General features: G+C 49.1%; 2 protein-coding genes across 2 annotated transcripts in view; both read left to right on the top strand.

The window, feature by feature from the left end:
* Nucleotides 1-3,191: 3,191 nt before the first annotated feature.
* Nucleotides 3,192-9,218, top strand: LOC126516565 (hemicentin-1-like). Its single transcript, XM_072289345.1, has 6 exons — nucleotides 3,192-3,213; nucleotides 3,625-3,954; nucleotides 4,517-4,696; nucleotides 6,217-6,330; nucleotides 8,042-8,344; nucleotides 9,052-9,218. Exons 1-6 carry the CDS (start codon nucleotides 3,192-3,194, stop codon nucleotides 9,216-9,218), a joined length of 1,116 nt encoding a protein of 371 aa, XP_072145446.1.
* A 1,438-nt stretch (nucleotides 9,219-10,656) lies between these two features.
* Nucleotides 10,657-13,321, top strand: part of LOC126516739 (hemicentin-1-like) — a 47,418-nt gene continuing 44,753 nt past the window's right edge. The window contains exon 1 of the mRNA XM_072289343.1: nucleotides 10,657-10,804. Coding sequence (XP_072145444.1) covers nucleotides 10,657-10,804 — 148 coding nt within the window. The remainder of the gene's footprint in view (nucleotides 10,805-13,321) is intronic.

Here is a 13,321-nt window from a genome sequence, read left to right as displayed (position 1 = left end):
AACCGTTTTCTTCCTTGGGGTAAACGCTGTTGGACAAGTTATTGCACACTGCACTAATGATCGGTTTTTGAGTGTGAACACAAAGCGAGAGCACAGACAAAAACAAATTTTCTGTTCAGCGACTGCATCCATTGACAATGTACCCAATTTTGCAAACTGTTTCATACCTTAACTTGGCGCATTCTCTGTCATTGCATTGTAATTGACTGGCCTTTATTGTTGCTCAGTGGCAATTCTTGCTTCTCTGTCATTGGTTTTATTTTCATAGCCTACCAGTGCACAAATATGTACGGCGACGGAAAGACGGAGTGATAAAAGACAATTGTAGTGCTATTTCAACAAAAGTGTATTAGAAGATATGCATACATACCTATATATACATGGTACTGAAATAAAAACGCGCAAATACCGACACGAATAGAACCGAAACGACGTCGGAAACGCCGTTTTTACCGTTGTGCTTTTCGTTCTGCTTGTGTACGTGTTAGTGTGCCTGCGTTTCAGTACCTTCAATCCTTGTTGCCAACTTGCACACACGCACACGCACACGCACACACACACACACACACACACTCACTCACTCACTCACTCACTCACTCACTCACTCACTCACTCACTCACTCACTCACTCACTCACTCACTCACTCACTCACTCGCTCACTCACTCACTCACTCACTCACTCACTCACACACAGACACACACACACACGCGCACACGCACACACACACACACATCTAGAGAGGGAATATACACAAAGCTGCGGGAGCGTTGTCATCACGGTTGGCTGCAGCAAAGTTATTCAGATTTTTACAATATTGAAATAACGGTCCACAACCCTTCCAGTGCGGAATAAGGTGTCCTGTTGCGCTAATTCAAGCGTTCTTGCAGTATTCTCTGTGTCTATTGTTTTTGAAGACAAGGTCGTCCTTGATGACTTCATGTGGGTTAGATAGCTAGGGCTAGATAGATAGGTTAGATAGGGCTATCTTAACCTCTTAACAAAGCAGGCAATTCAATTACTTTGTAATGTCGAAGCGATTCGCAAAAGTTATCACAATGTATGTCTGAAAGAGACGAAAGCTATAATTAGTAGCAGAGTAGGTGAAGTTTAATGGTATGGGCGTAACTAGCGTCAATATTGTCGAAAATTAACCGCATTGCACCAAAGACAGCACTATCTTCCGGATCGGCCCACCAAGCCTCTTGGTGAAGAAAAGAACGGTGTTTCAACCAAATTAGGCCCGAAAGAAGGCAATTCGACGTATAGGCACGTAAAGAAAAGCAAATGAGAAAACTCGACGTGAGTAAAACAAATTTAGGATGCGGAAAGAAAAATATGTACGTTCTGATAACGGTACGAAGACAGTAACGCAAGTAATAATATTCGAATAATGCAACAGTGCTTCTTCTTAAATGCTTCCAATTTAAGTATACATATAAATGCGTATACCCTGTACGTCGACCTTGTTTTATTTCGCGTCGACTTTGGTTGACACGCCTTTCGCACGACTGAAATGTATATTGACCGAAAACGTGCATCGACTCAGACAATTACGATACCCAACATCAGAGTTTGCCCCCCGCGAGTCCCTGTCTATCGCACAAAACATCAACGAAAACATTACAGTGGCCCCCGTACCTTGGAATATGCACCGCGAACACCATAAAGGCAGGCGCGCTGCACGTGCAATGACACTGCACCGAGCACACGGCGACGACCGCGACATCTTCTATACAGACGCCACGTGCTACCCCGAGAGAGAGAGAGAGAGAGAACGGAAAGACAGGGAGGTTAACCAGAGATTATCTCCGGTTGGCTACTCTGTACTGGGGGAGGGGCAAGGGCATGCGATAGGTGAGAGAGAGAAGGATTGAAAATGCATTGCAGCTAAAGTGGTAGCGGTGGCCGACTGGAGGGGCGAAACAGTACTATCAGCCACAATACGTACCGACAACTGCTTCCATGGAAGCGGAAGAATGTGCCATAGCTCTCACCATCAGCGCTCAACCCCCAGAGTTGATAATATATATTCTTACAAATTCACAGCAAGCATGCCGAAACTACGCACAAGGCCGTATTTCCCCGATGGCTCATACATTGCTGCACAAGAACCAACTATCCCACTAGTTCACCTAGGTTGGTCACCTGGCCATGCGTCTCTCCCTGGCAATGAGCGCGTTCATGCGACAGTCCAAGACCTCACCCTCCGGGCGCCAGTGGAAGGCCACTCCAACCCAGACAAGGTGTAAAAGATACCTTTTACATACACGCATATACTACAACACTACGGACTATCCCGTATAATGTTCCCTCCACCACACGTGAAACTAAACCGTGCAGATGCAGCCGCTTGGCGCCAGCTACAGACTAATACGTTCCCCAGCCTTCCTCTCCGCCACGCTTTTCACCCTATACCCAGTATCCCGACAAATGTCCTTTCTGTGGAGGGCACCCAGACCTCTACCATTCTACGTGGGATGCTCCAAACCATCCGGCCTTCCTTCAATATCCAATGCCTCCCGATCCCAGTGGGAAGCCGCTCTTTCCAGCATAGCCATGGACGACAAGCGATACCTGATTCACGGGGCCAGCCGGATAGCAGCAACAAATGGGGCTCTGGACTTAGGGCGCCACCCTCTGGGACTTCCTCATCAAATAATAAAGTTTTCTACTACTACTACTATTTCTATGTATTTCCCTCCTGTGTTTAGTATTATTTCAATGTGCAGCAGCGTGCTCACGAAGCTTTTGGTCTCGCTCAAAAGCACCGCTATTTTTTCTTCGCACATATCTGGCAGGAAGTGACGGAGAAGCCGGGCCGCGTGAGCCTGCTGCAGGACGGCCAGACACTGTACGTGACCCGGGTCTCGAGGCACGAGGCTGGCCGCTACGCGTGTGCAGCCGAGAACGTTGCCGGAAACGTCACCGCAGAGTTCGAGGTGCACGTCCACAGTGAGAGGGCCCTTTTGTAATATTCGCGCAATCCTGCACGAGAGCTGAGGCTCGAGGCCCACCCGCACGCCCTGCCACCGCCGGAAAACGGCACTTGTCTTGCCACTTGTTTTTGTCAAACGGCACTTTTCCCCGATGTCGTGCCAAGATATATATAGACCTTTCTAACGAGGGCTCCCTGGGCACCGCCATAATACCTTCTGGACTCCTGTGAACCCGGGTCAGGCCCTGCTCAACATGACTGCAGAAGCGATAAGAAGTTCGCCTTGTACTCACGCGCAACAGTCTAGAGAGAAGGAGATGCTGTCTCTGCTCGAGAGGCACTGCATTGTGGAACCTTTCTTGAAATACCCGTGCAAATAACTTAATAGATGCCGAGGGCGAACAATTGCCGTACGAGCATGCTGGCATTTTGTCGCAGTTGTAGATTCCGCCTATACACTCGCCAGACACGAAGCTCCAAGTGTGTACGCACGTTCACTGTCGCATTCTCCTTTCCGCTCGTGTGCTTTTATTTAGGTGTGCGTTAAGCAATCCGGCGTGGTCAAAACTAGCTGGGAGCACTGCACTTCGGTGTCCCTGAAAGCACTGGAACGTGAAGCTTGATTAAGTACTGTCGTTTGCTCCACTACCGTGTATTATTTCGCAGTGACAGCCTCGCTCTCTGCAGGTCCCCCCGAGATTGAAGGAGACTCGGCTGAGACCGAGTCATCGAGCACCCAACTGGGAGCGTCGCTGGAGTTGTCCTGCGTTGCCACGGGAGATCCTGAGCCCGTGGTCGCTTGGGTCCGCGAGGGTGTCGCGTCGCAGCAGCTTTTCTCGACGGCCCCGTCTTCCGGTGTCCCCACCGCCGCGGACCCCTTGGTCAGGGTCCACGGTCATGGACCACGCGCCACGCTCGAATTTAAGCGGGTGCGAGCCTCGGATGCCGGCAATTACACCTGTGTCGCCACCAGTTCGGCGGGAGTTGCGCAGAAGCGTTTCCTCGTTGACGTGTCCGGTCAGTGACCCACGTTATGTTATACGCGATAAGGAAATTACACAGAACGTATTTTGCATTTCTGTTAATGCAAAGAGCTGGACGCTCATTTGTTCCCTATGTTTACACTTTAGGGCCATTCCAGATGATTGTGACATCGGGGAGTAGCGTTTCTGGCATTTTAAATATGAAAGCAACATTCTTGCCAGGCAGGGAAAGTACAGATCTTCCTTCGCCTGGAAAATTGATGGGAATAAACACGTCACGGCGTGCAATACCAACGCAGTCCATAGGAGTAAGCAACGTTGGAGTTGACGGTATAAAAATTTAATTTCCGTAATCAATGTAGCTTCAAGTAGGCTTGCCGCTCGGTGCATTTAATCGTGCCAACGAAATGTGAGCCCAGTGGAGTACACTTCCTGTGATATTCTGTCATCGTCTGCTGTCGATTGCTGATGGTTTTGCTAGCAAGTTCACGAGCTAGCTCGTGTTTAGGTGTGTTCTGCCTGGAAGCTACCGCATACACATATGCATCGATTCATTCGTTCATTCATTCCTTCATTCAGTTTCGGCCTCGTTGCAGTGCCAGCATCCATAACGAAGCCCAGCGAAAAAGGGCGCGAACTGAGCGTCGCCCTAGGAGAGAGTGCGAAGCTCGAGTGCCGAGTCACCGGTTCCCCGGAGCCCTCGCTTCGCTGGATGAAAGACGGCGCACCGCTCTTCGCCAACGACCTCCAAGATTCGCGCTTTACCTTCCTCTCAGGTAAGACAATCGACTGTGGCTGCCACCCAAGGGACCCAACCGTGTCTTGATGCCGAATGGCCTTGATCGAGGCTATTGACAAATTCGAAACATGCGCCTTCGTGTACGCTTTTGTGACGCGCTATTAGAACAAATTCAAAAGCGAATAATTCTAAGACGACTGGTTTGCCTCATTGCGCTTCAAGGTTCGCCCACATTTGTAACACTGGCTTGATGTATGCTACAAAACGCACTTTAGACCTACGCTGTGCTTAGGAACCGGATGCATATAGCGATGAAGTGTCGCACTCTTGTGTAATTACGCGTAAGAGGCTATATAATGAACAGCTTTTTTGTATGTTCAGATTTCGATTTATGCTAACGACACGTTCGTAGGCCACATTCACAAGACCACCATGAAAGCACCTTCCTGTCGCGTCTCTCGTCTAGACTGCCCACAGCTTATGTCTTTTTTGTCAAGCACTAGTTAAACCTAACCTGAAAACTTTTGCTCTTAGTTACCATGACTTTGTCCATTTGTACTTTGGTACAGAGAACTAATCGGTACAAGAAGTGGTCAGTTGCATCGAATGACATTATTTTTTAACCCTACACTGAACCCGCCTTCTGATTATTATTCTCGACGCCTTCTTATGGTTCACGTGTGCGTGTCTAAATTTCACTGGTATGTTTCAAGATGAGACGCCGTGGGTCATCATAGCAACAGGGAAGCTCAGCTGCACCTTTATGTGTTCTCACACCTAAAAAGTGGAGGCTCGTCTCTGGTACTTTTGTGTAAGGGCATATTTGTGACAAGGCTGTGTCAGACTAACTTTCTTCGTCATAACAAAGCGGCATAGGAGTGATCGCCAAAAAGCCTGTTTCGAGCTCTGACAAGGGCCAAAATTCTGCGGTCCATAGTTTCGAATTCATCGTTCGGCTGCTACTCTTCTGATCGGAGAGCATAGCGATAGCCATTGAGTAGTGAACCTCCCGGACGAGCAGCCTCAACAAATGCGCGTAGCCCGAGACTAGTGTATAATTGCACACTCACTTTAAAGGCCCCGACATCTCTGTTTTTCGAAATACCATAATATACGCGAATTAAAATCAATGTCATTCACAGTCTTCCTGCCTAGGCACTAGGTCCTGTCAAATGTGGCTACCACGGGGCCATTAAACTTTGCCATGTGTTCATGTTCACGGAACGCTGCCTGCTCGTAGATACTCGACGTCCATCAGTAAAGCAGAGTTTGGTGGCCTTAATAACGAGAGAGCTGGTCGGCTTGCACCGACACTGCTACACCTTGGTTTATCTGCAGTGGTATGCATCTTATCCCATTACTTAAGTCCGATCAAATTACAGCTATTTGTAGTATTTCAAAGCTGGTTTACACCGATGATTTCATCTAGCTGAATAAATGTGAAGCAAAGCGTGGTGGCTATATACCATGTTGTACATTCTTTGAAGCGTAATTCCAGGTGGTACTGTCAGCTTGTGTGTCTAATCGGGCTTGGCGAACATTTCCTTATCGTTCAAGGTGGACAAACTTTGCTTGTACAAGTTGCCACGGCTTCCGACGCTGGTGTCTACGAATGTGAAGCGTCTAATCCTGAAGGCAGCGACGAGCTTCAATATGTTCTGTCTGTTATTGGTAAGCATGGGCATGCACACATGTATAACAAATTTATTTACTGTCTTGGATCTAGTTCTGGTCTTGGCGGATCTCTCATGAGTATTTAGCGTTACAAAATTATGGGCGTCTTTATGTGTGAAACAAAGTGAGCAGCCAGAGACGTGTTCGGCCTGCTGTATGTACGTATTATCCATAAGGTTTCACCCATTATTTCTTCTATTACATGCAGCTTGACGTCTCGTTCCTGCCACATGTCGTTTAGTTCGGCCTCAGAATGTATGCCCGTATACAGGTTGTCCCAACTATCATGCGCCACGTTTTAAAGATATGTAAATGCGACATAGCTGGACAGAACCAAGGTAATATTGCTTGCCGTCGCTTGGAGATACTTAGAGTGTTCTTGCATTCCGCCTAATTGCATAATTAGTCTGAATTTTTAATGAACGTCTCCAATATTATAATTCGTATAAAAGTGTCAATGAGAAAATTGTAGAGCAACATGAAAAACTCCCGATACAGCTTTCTGTTGCTCAATACGTGCTACATAGAGGTTTTTCTGTAAGCGTGAAAGACGCCCGCGAATAAGCGCACAGTGCCTCAAGCGGCCAGTCGCGCGAATATTTTGCTTGCATTCACGGGCTGCTTTCACGCTCAGAAAAACACTTCTATGTAGCCCGCATTGAGCAACAGAAAGCTGTATCGGGAGTTTTTCATGTTGCTCTACAATTGTCTCATTGACACTTTTAATTTAATTATAGTATGCTAGACGTTCGTTAATCAATTCTACGGCCGTTCTGATCGACTCAAAAACGACGTACTTGCAGAATTTGACAATACGACGAAATCGGACAGCGCCGCGGGAGAGCAACTCTGTTAGCTAAGGTGCAGCCGCACGCGCTTCCATCGCAGAAGCGCTGACATGTGCTTGTATAGCGCAGGAGCATCCACACATATGACGCGCGAGGATCGACAGGCTCGCACACAACGCAGGGGGCCCGTCGGTCACTCTGCGTCAAACATTTATACGCGTTAACTACGTAACATTCGCATTCCATTGTTTCTCAGACTAATGCCCGCATCATTCCCAAAGGTAAGGTAAGTTCTACGCGTTGTGGCATTAGCTGTGTGATGTGCTGTATTACTAGTGGTCTACTGCGACATTGGATATCCGAAGTGGAACAGTTCAATTATTCATTATTGAGCAAATCCATGAAATAAAATCTTCATTGAAAAGCCGTAAGGTGCGCTGCGAGGTACCTGAAACAATATTGCTCTACCAGTTCCATTTCTTTCTGTCGCACGCGAAGCCTTTGTGGCTCTCTCTTTATTCGATCAGTTGGCTTTCAGTGATTCTGAAGAAAGAAAACGAAAATACATGAAAGTGACTTCATCACAAAACAGCTGACACAGTGTTCGCCAATGCGCCTGGCGCCATCGCAATGAACAACGCTGTCTTTAGGTATTGTTGAGCAATGGTTCTGTTTTTCTTTTCATGTGACGCCCTCGGCAAAGATACGTTACGACCTCATACACTGCTGGTGGCGGAACATTTGCGTTCACGCGGGAAAAGCAGTGTTCTTAAATTTCTCTGCACGTACATAGTAATTCCAGGTGTACTGTACGGCGCGAAAATGGGCTTCTGGTCAAGGCGTCTTTCTCAGTCAAGGTGTCCTTCTCCGGACAGTCAGGAACGTTAGGCGCGTTGCTGATTTCTTCGTTCTGCGCCCAGAGCCACCGGACTTCGGCGCCAAGACGGGCACCACCGACGTGCTGATGGCGAGGCAGGGCGACGACGTGGTCGTCCGCTGTCCGTTCCTCACCAAGGACGGGCAGCTGCGGTCGGCAGTGTCCACCAACTGGCGCCTGGATGGCCGCTCGCTGGCGCCGGACCGGCTTCCCGCAAACCTGGCTCTGCCCACGGCAGACGAACTCCGGGTGAGCCACGTTCAGCCCGAGGATGCCGGCTACTACACGTGCACGGCCACCAACGCGGCGGGTGAAGCCAGCTTCACCACTTTCCTGGACGTCCTGGGTGAGCGAGGCTTTGTCGCATATGACGCTTGTGTTTCTGCGAAGACTTTGAGTAATATTTAAATCTAGCAGTTCTGAAATACAGGATGGTTCATTTGAGGACAGGCCGTCAGTGGTAGCGACCATGGGGCGACGGGTGATATGTGATAATTAGTGGCTGATTAGCAAACATCCATGGATTAACGTTCGCGCTTCTAATTTCAGCGGGGACATCGTAATCGGTAAATTGAATCGAGCTCTCTATATAAGCCATATCAACTTTTGGATCTGCAAAAATGCGATTACCCCCATAATTGTAGCACGACGAAAAACCGTGACGGGGGGGGGGTTATGCTACACGAGCGCAAAGCCACGACACTCAAGCCGGCGTTCAGCTTACGTCGCCCAGCAGCGGGCAGCCAAGGCGCTGCAACGCGCTGGCTACCGGTAAACAGAACGTCGGTGACGTTCTGTGAAAAAAGTCATCCAAACGGCTCGTCGCCTTCGAGGACGCGGCTTTGTGCTCGCTGTAGCCTCCCAGTTTGTTTCGCGCGCTGCGATGGCCGAAATTGTTCCCGCTTCTTGGCGGGGACATCCATTATTGCCGGTTCTGACTGTGTAATGGCTAATTGTCGCTAAGACTGTTACGGGAGTCGGAGTGATGCAAAGAAATGTTCCGGGATAGCGTCACATGAGCTTATGACCTCAATCGATACTTCCGATTTTCAGTGCCGCCTTATTTTGAGGAGCCAGACGCGGAGGAGGTCTTCGTCGTGGAAAGCGGCAGCGTGACGCTGGAGTGTTTTCCTCGCGGAATCCCCGAACCAGTCGTCTCTTGGTCGCTGTACGAAAACAAGGCGAGTGCCAGGCTCACCATGTCTCCCGACTATAACTAAGATACTACTCCATCACTGCGTTTTCGCGTAATAATGTGCGTGATTCCGCAACTATGACAATCTTTCAGTTGGGTAACTTACTCAATCGGTCATGGGAGTCGCAATCAGTGCTTGAAGTCGGGGGGGGGGGGGGGGTCCAACAGAGCCCGCCCCGCCCCCTCCATTGTTTTAAAGGAGGGGATCGCCTCCCCCCCCTCCAAAGCAGGTCAACTGTAGCACTGCGGCACCCATTCGAGAAGCGTTGGAGGTGATTTTATTACCAACAGTGCCTTGTGCGGAGCTATTCTAACTCTCAGATTTTTATTACTTATTTATACGTTATTAAACGGTTGATGTGGCATGAGGAAAAACATGAAAGAAGGTATAGTTGTACTGCTGCGCGCATTTCCCCGAGGCACCACTGATTCATGACACAGCATGCTTTCACACGAGCCACCTGAGCGTGAAGCTACCTGCTCGTGAATTAGGGAAGTTTCACCTTGGTTCCGTTAGGTTACCAGTTAATTTTCATTCCTTTAGTTGTGCATTATGAGGGCTGTGTTATACCAAAGACTCATGCATTTTGTCCAGTTTTATGGGTAAGTAGGTGCCAAGCCGTAAAATATATTGTTGTAATGCCTGAGGTTGTCGACGAGGCAAGGCAAGTAATGTTCTGTGTTGCAGCTAGACGTATTTGATTTGAGTTCACATACCTTTAAGCCTTTGCCTCCAGAGTTATTTTTGAAAAATCGTTTCAGAATGCCATTTTTCAAAGTGTTTGATTGAATCGCCGCATTAAATAAATGCCCGAAATAGACCCAGAATAATATGTTTATTTGCTCTACACCCATAATAACTTAATTCTAGAGAAAGTTGGCTTCACTACACTGTTAGAAGTTGGCTTTTTCAGTGCCAATAAAGTAAACAAACGTGAACATGAAAGTGAATCGCGCGCCCACCCGGGTCGCTGTATACAAGCCATCTGCGACATGTACAGAGTCCGCCGCGCACTCTGTTTTCGCTTAGTTCGCTTTGATGCGGGCGACAGCACGAAGGTCAATTCGCTCGCTGCTGATGGTGCGCTCACTCACTCCAGCGTTTTGACAGCGACTGTGTGGTCATCTTTCATGTGTGCGCTGCTATTGCGCATATCGCAAATTGGAGAGGCCTCAAGCCAGGGTAGGTAGTGAAGGTGGGGGAAACGCTTGTTTTTTATTGCTTTCTTTAAACCATGTTGTTCAACCGACGCTGGGCAAGAAGCTGTCGGTTCCATTTCTCCCTCTTTTTGAAGCACAATTCTTCTGGGTTTAAGACGTTCACTGCATGCTAGTGCAGTCGATATACAACATTACAGAAACGCTGCTTTCCCCATCGGTATTATTGAAGCTTCTGAAAAGCCGCCGCCGTTACGGATGACAGGAATAATCTAGTGTAACACACGCCGCTCCGTGTAGGAGAGATGATTAACGTTTGCCTCCTGCAGCTTCCCGATGAAGGTTCTTTCTTCAAGCTGCCAAATGCGAGCGCCGAAGACGCGGGCCATTACGTCTGCCAGGCATCCAATGACGCCGGAGTGGCCGAGAAGGACTTCATCCTCGTTGTCCTCGGTAGGTCGCTTTCCTTTGTACGACGGTGTGCACGTGATAAATGCCTGCTGCACTGGTTCTTACGGAAAAAAAGAAAGGAGGAGGTTTCCTAGTTATCAGGAGCAATGACGCGAAGATCTAATGCGATGTCCTTCTCCCGTAACACAAGTGATTTGATATGGGTCCGGATTCACAAGGCCTATAATTCTTAAGAACTGTTTGTCATTGGCCTGCAGCCTTCAGCAACGTTACGTTCATTCACGCGATTGCCTAAAGCCACTTCTTAAGAACCGCTCCCGCAAATCGCTCTATATTGTACAAATTGATGAAAAGAAAAGGCTGAATCTTCCTCCACTTGGCGGATTTCCGTGGAAATTATTCGCAATATTCAGTGTACAAATTGCTTTGTAATTCTGTCCCACATTTTCTTTTCTTCCTGTACCAAGTTTGTGTGCAGAAATAATGCGCACCAGTTCATAGGCTTTCCAATTACCTTGCAAGCTTACCCTGCTGGAGTTAGAGCACTGCACAAGCAATTTTTTTCTGGCCCGGGCCAGTCCCGAGCCCGAAAGTGCGATGCGCAGGCCCGACCGAGTACCGCCCAGTGGTCTTAAACCTGGCCAGTACCGGGCTCGGCCCGGTTCGGCCGTTACCCTCTGAGCCTGAACGAAGCGTGGTGCAGTTCTCGGTTATTGTGAAGATGCCAGCTGCTCAGAGATTCTTCGCTAGACATCGATTTGACTGGTATCAAGTTTCTCACTGAAGTTTTTGCTGACAAAGGCGCAGTTAATAAAGAAAGAAAATTAGATCGTCTATTCATTATGCTCGTGCGTTATTGTGCATATGAAAGCCAGTGCTGCATTAGCCAAATAGCTGTCCAGCAATACATAGAGCGAATGCATAGGTGACTACACTCGTACACACCACTAGCCATTTCGTCTCACTCTTGAATCTTGAAGAGCTATTCCAACATACAAGGCTACAATTCTACCAAATTAAATTGGCCTGAATGTAAATTTACATACGTTGGTCTATTGGCATCTTCAGGATTCCATGTTACAGCGCCGCTAGAAGCTGCTCTAGCTCCATTATAATGTAGTCAGACGATGCGCAAGCGTAACACGCATGTGCGACACATTCTCACATAGAACAAATAATTTCTATTTCTTTTCTCTGATCAGCAGTTCAAGTATCGGATTTTCGTAATGCGAGGTAATTCCTGCTGTTTATTTTTTTTAAACATTTTGGGTGTTCAACGCAGTGCATCTACAGTGTTGACAACGCACTTCTTTCTTTTTCTGCCAAGATGGCACACAGCGAGCTGGCGTTGTGTGTTGCAGGTCGAAGTGGCGTTTAGGGCAGGAATCCTCCAGCCACGTTAATGAGTGCGTCTGGTAGTAGGAATGAAGGAAAAGGGATTTAGTTTACATTATTACACTGGCTCCAGATACAGAAGCCCACTCCGGGAAGGAACGCATCGTATGTGCCATGCAGCAGGAGGCGACTGCACTTCTCTACGAGCGCCTAGGGCACCGGCTGCTCTTTCACACTGGCGGCTCTGTGTCGAGTGATGGCTCCGGTGCTGCTGCGTGCACGGCGCCGGACATTTCCGCTACGCGACAGTGCCGCCTTCGGTTTGCTTCGTCTTCGACGGTGGCCGAGCTCGCTGTGATCGACCTTGCAGCTGACCTACTTCTACAGCAGAGCGGTGTCGTTTCCGCTGCGATCTTATCTGACTCGCGTGCGGCACTGTGCATGCTTGCTAAGGACTATGTCGGTCTTCCGCTTGTGCAGCGGGTCGGTTCAGAACTCCGCCATCTCGTCGGCCGGGGCTGCGATTTGGCCTTGCAGTGGGTCCCGGCGCACATCGGCTTACTGGGAAACGAGGCGGCCGACGCCCTCGCTAAGGACGCTCACTCCGATCGCTTCCCCATCGCCATCTCCGTCACCCCCTTCGACGTAGCCAAGACGACGATCCTGCGCACGCTCCGCGCGCAGCACCTGGACCCGCGCGTTGCGGCAGGTACGCCCCCTCGCTTCCTCCCCCGTGCCGGACTCCCCTGCAAGGACCGTTCGTTCTTCCTTCGCCTGCGTGTCGGCTGCTACATGACGGCCACCAGACTACATAGGCTGCAGGGAAAGGGCAGCCCCGTGTGCAGCAACTGTGCCGATGTGGAGACGCTCGGGCACCTCATACTTCACTGTCCTGATTTCAGTGTGGAGCGCACGGACTTGTGTTCTTCGTATCGGCGTTTGGGACTGCCTTGCGACACGACCAACGCGCTGCTTTTTCCTGTTGCCCACTCGTCTATCGTCAAGAGTGCGCTTGCGGCACTACTTGACTTTTGCAGTTAGACACAACTAAGAGCGCGGCTCTGAGCCCCGCATTCGCTTATGTTCTTTTCTTTTTTTGCCGCCTCCTCCTTTCCTCTCTCATCTTTTTCTCCCCACACCCCTTTCCCCGTGCAGCGCTGTTGAGGTGTCCTCCTGTGAGAGACAGTTACGGCACTGCACTTATCTCTTCCGTTATCTCTAAAA

The sequence above is a fragment of the Dermacentor andersoni genome, chromosome 1 (genome assembly GCF_023375885.2).
Source record: "Dermacentor andersoni chromosome 1, qqDerAnde1_hic_scaffold, whole genome shotgun sequence".
Taxonomy (NCBI): Eukaryota; Metazoa; Arthropoda; class Arachnida; order Ixodida; family Ixodidae; genus Dermacentor; species Dermacentor andersoni.
This window is presented reverse-complemented; position numbering and strand designations above follow the sequence as displayed.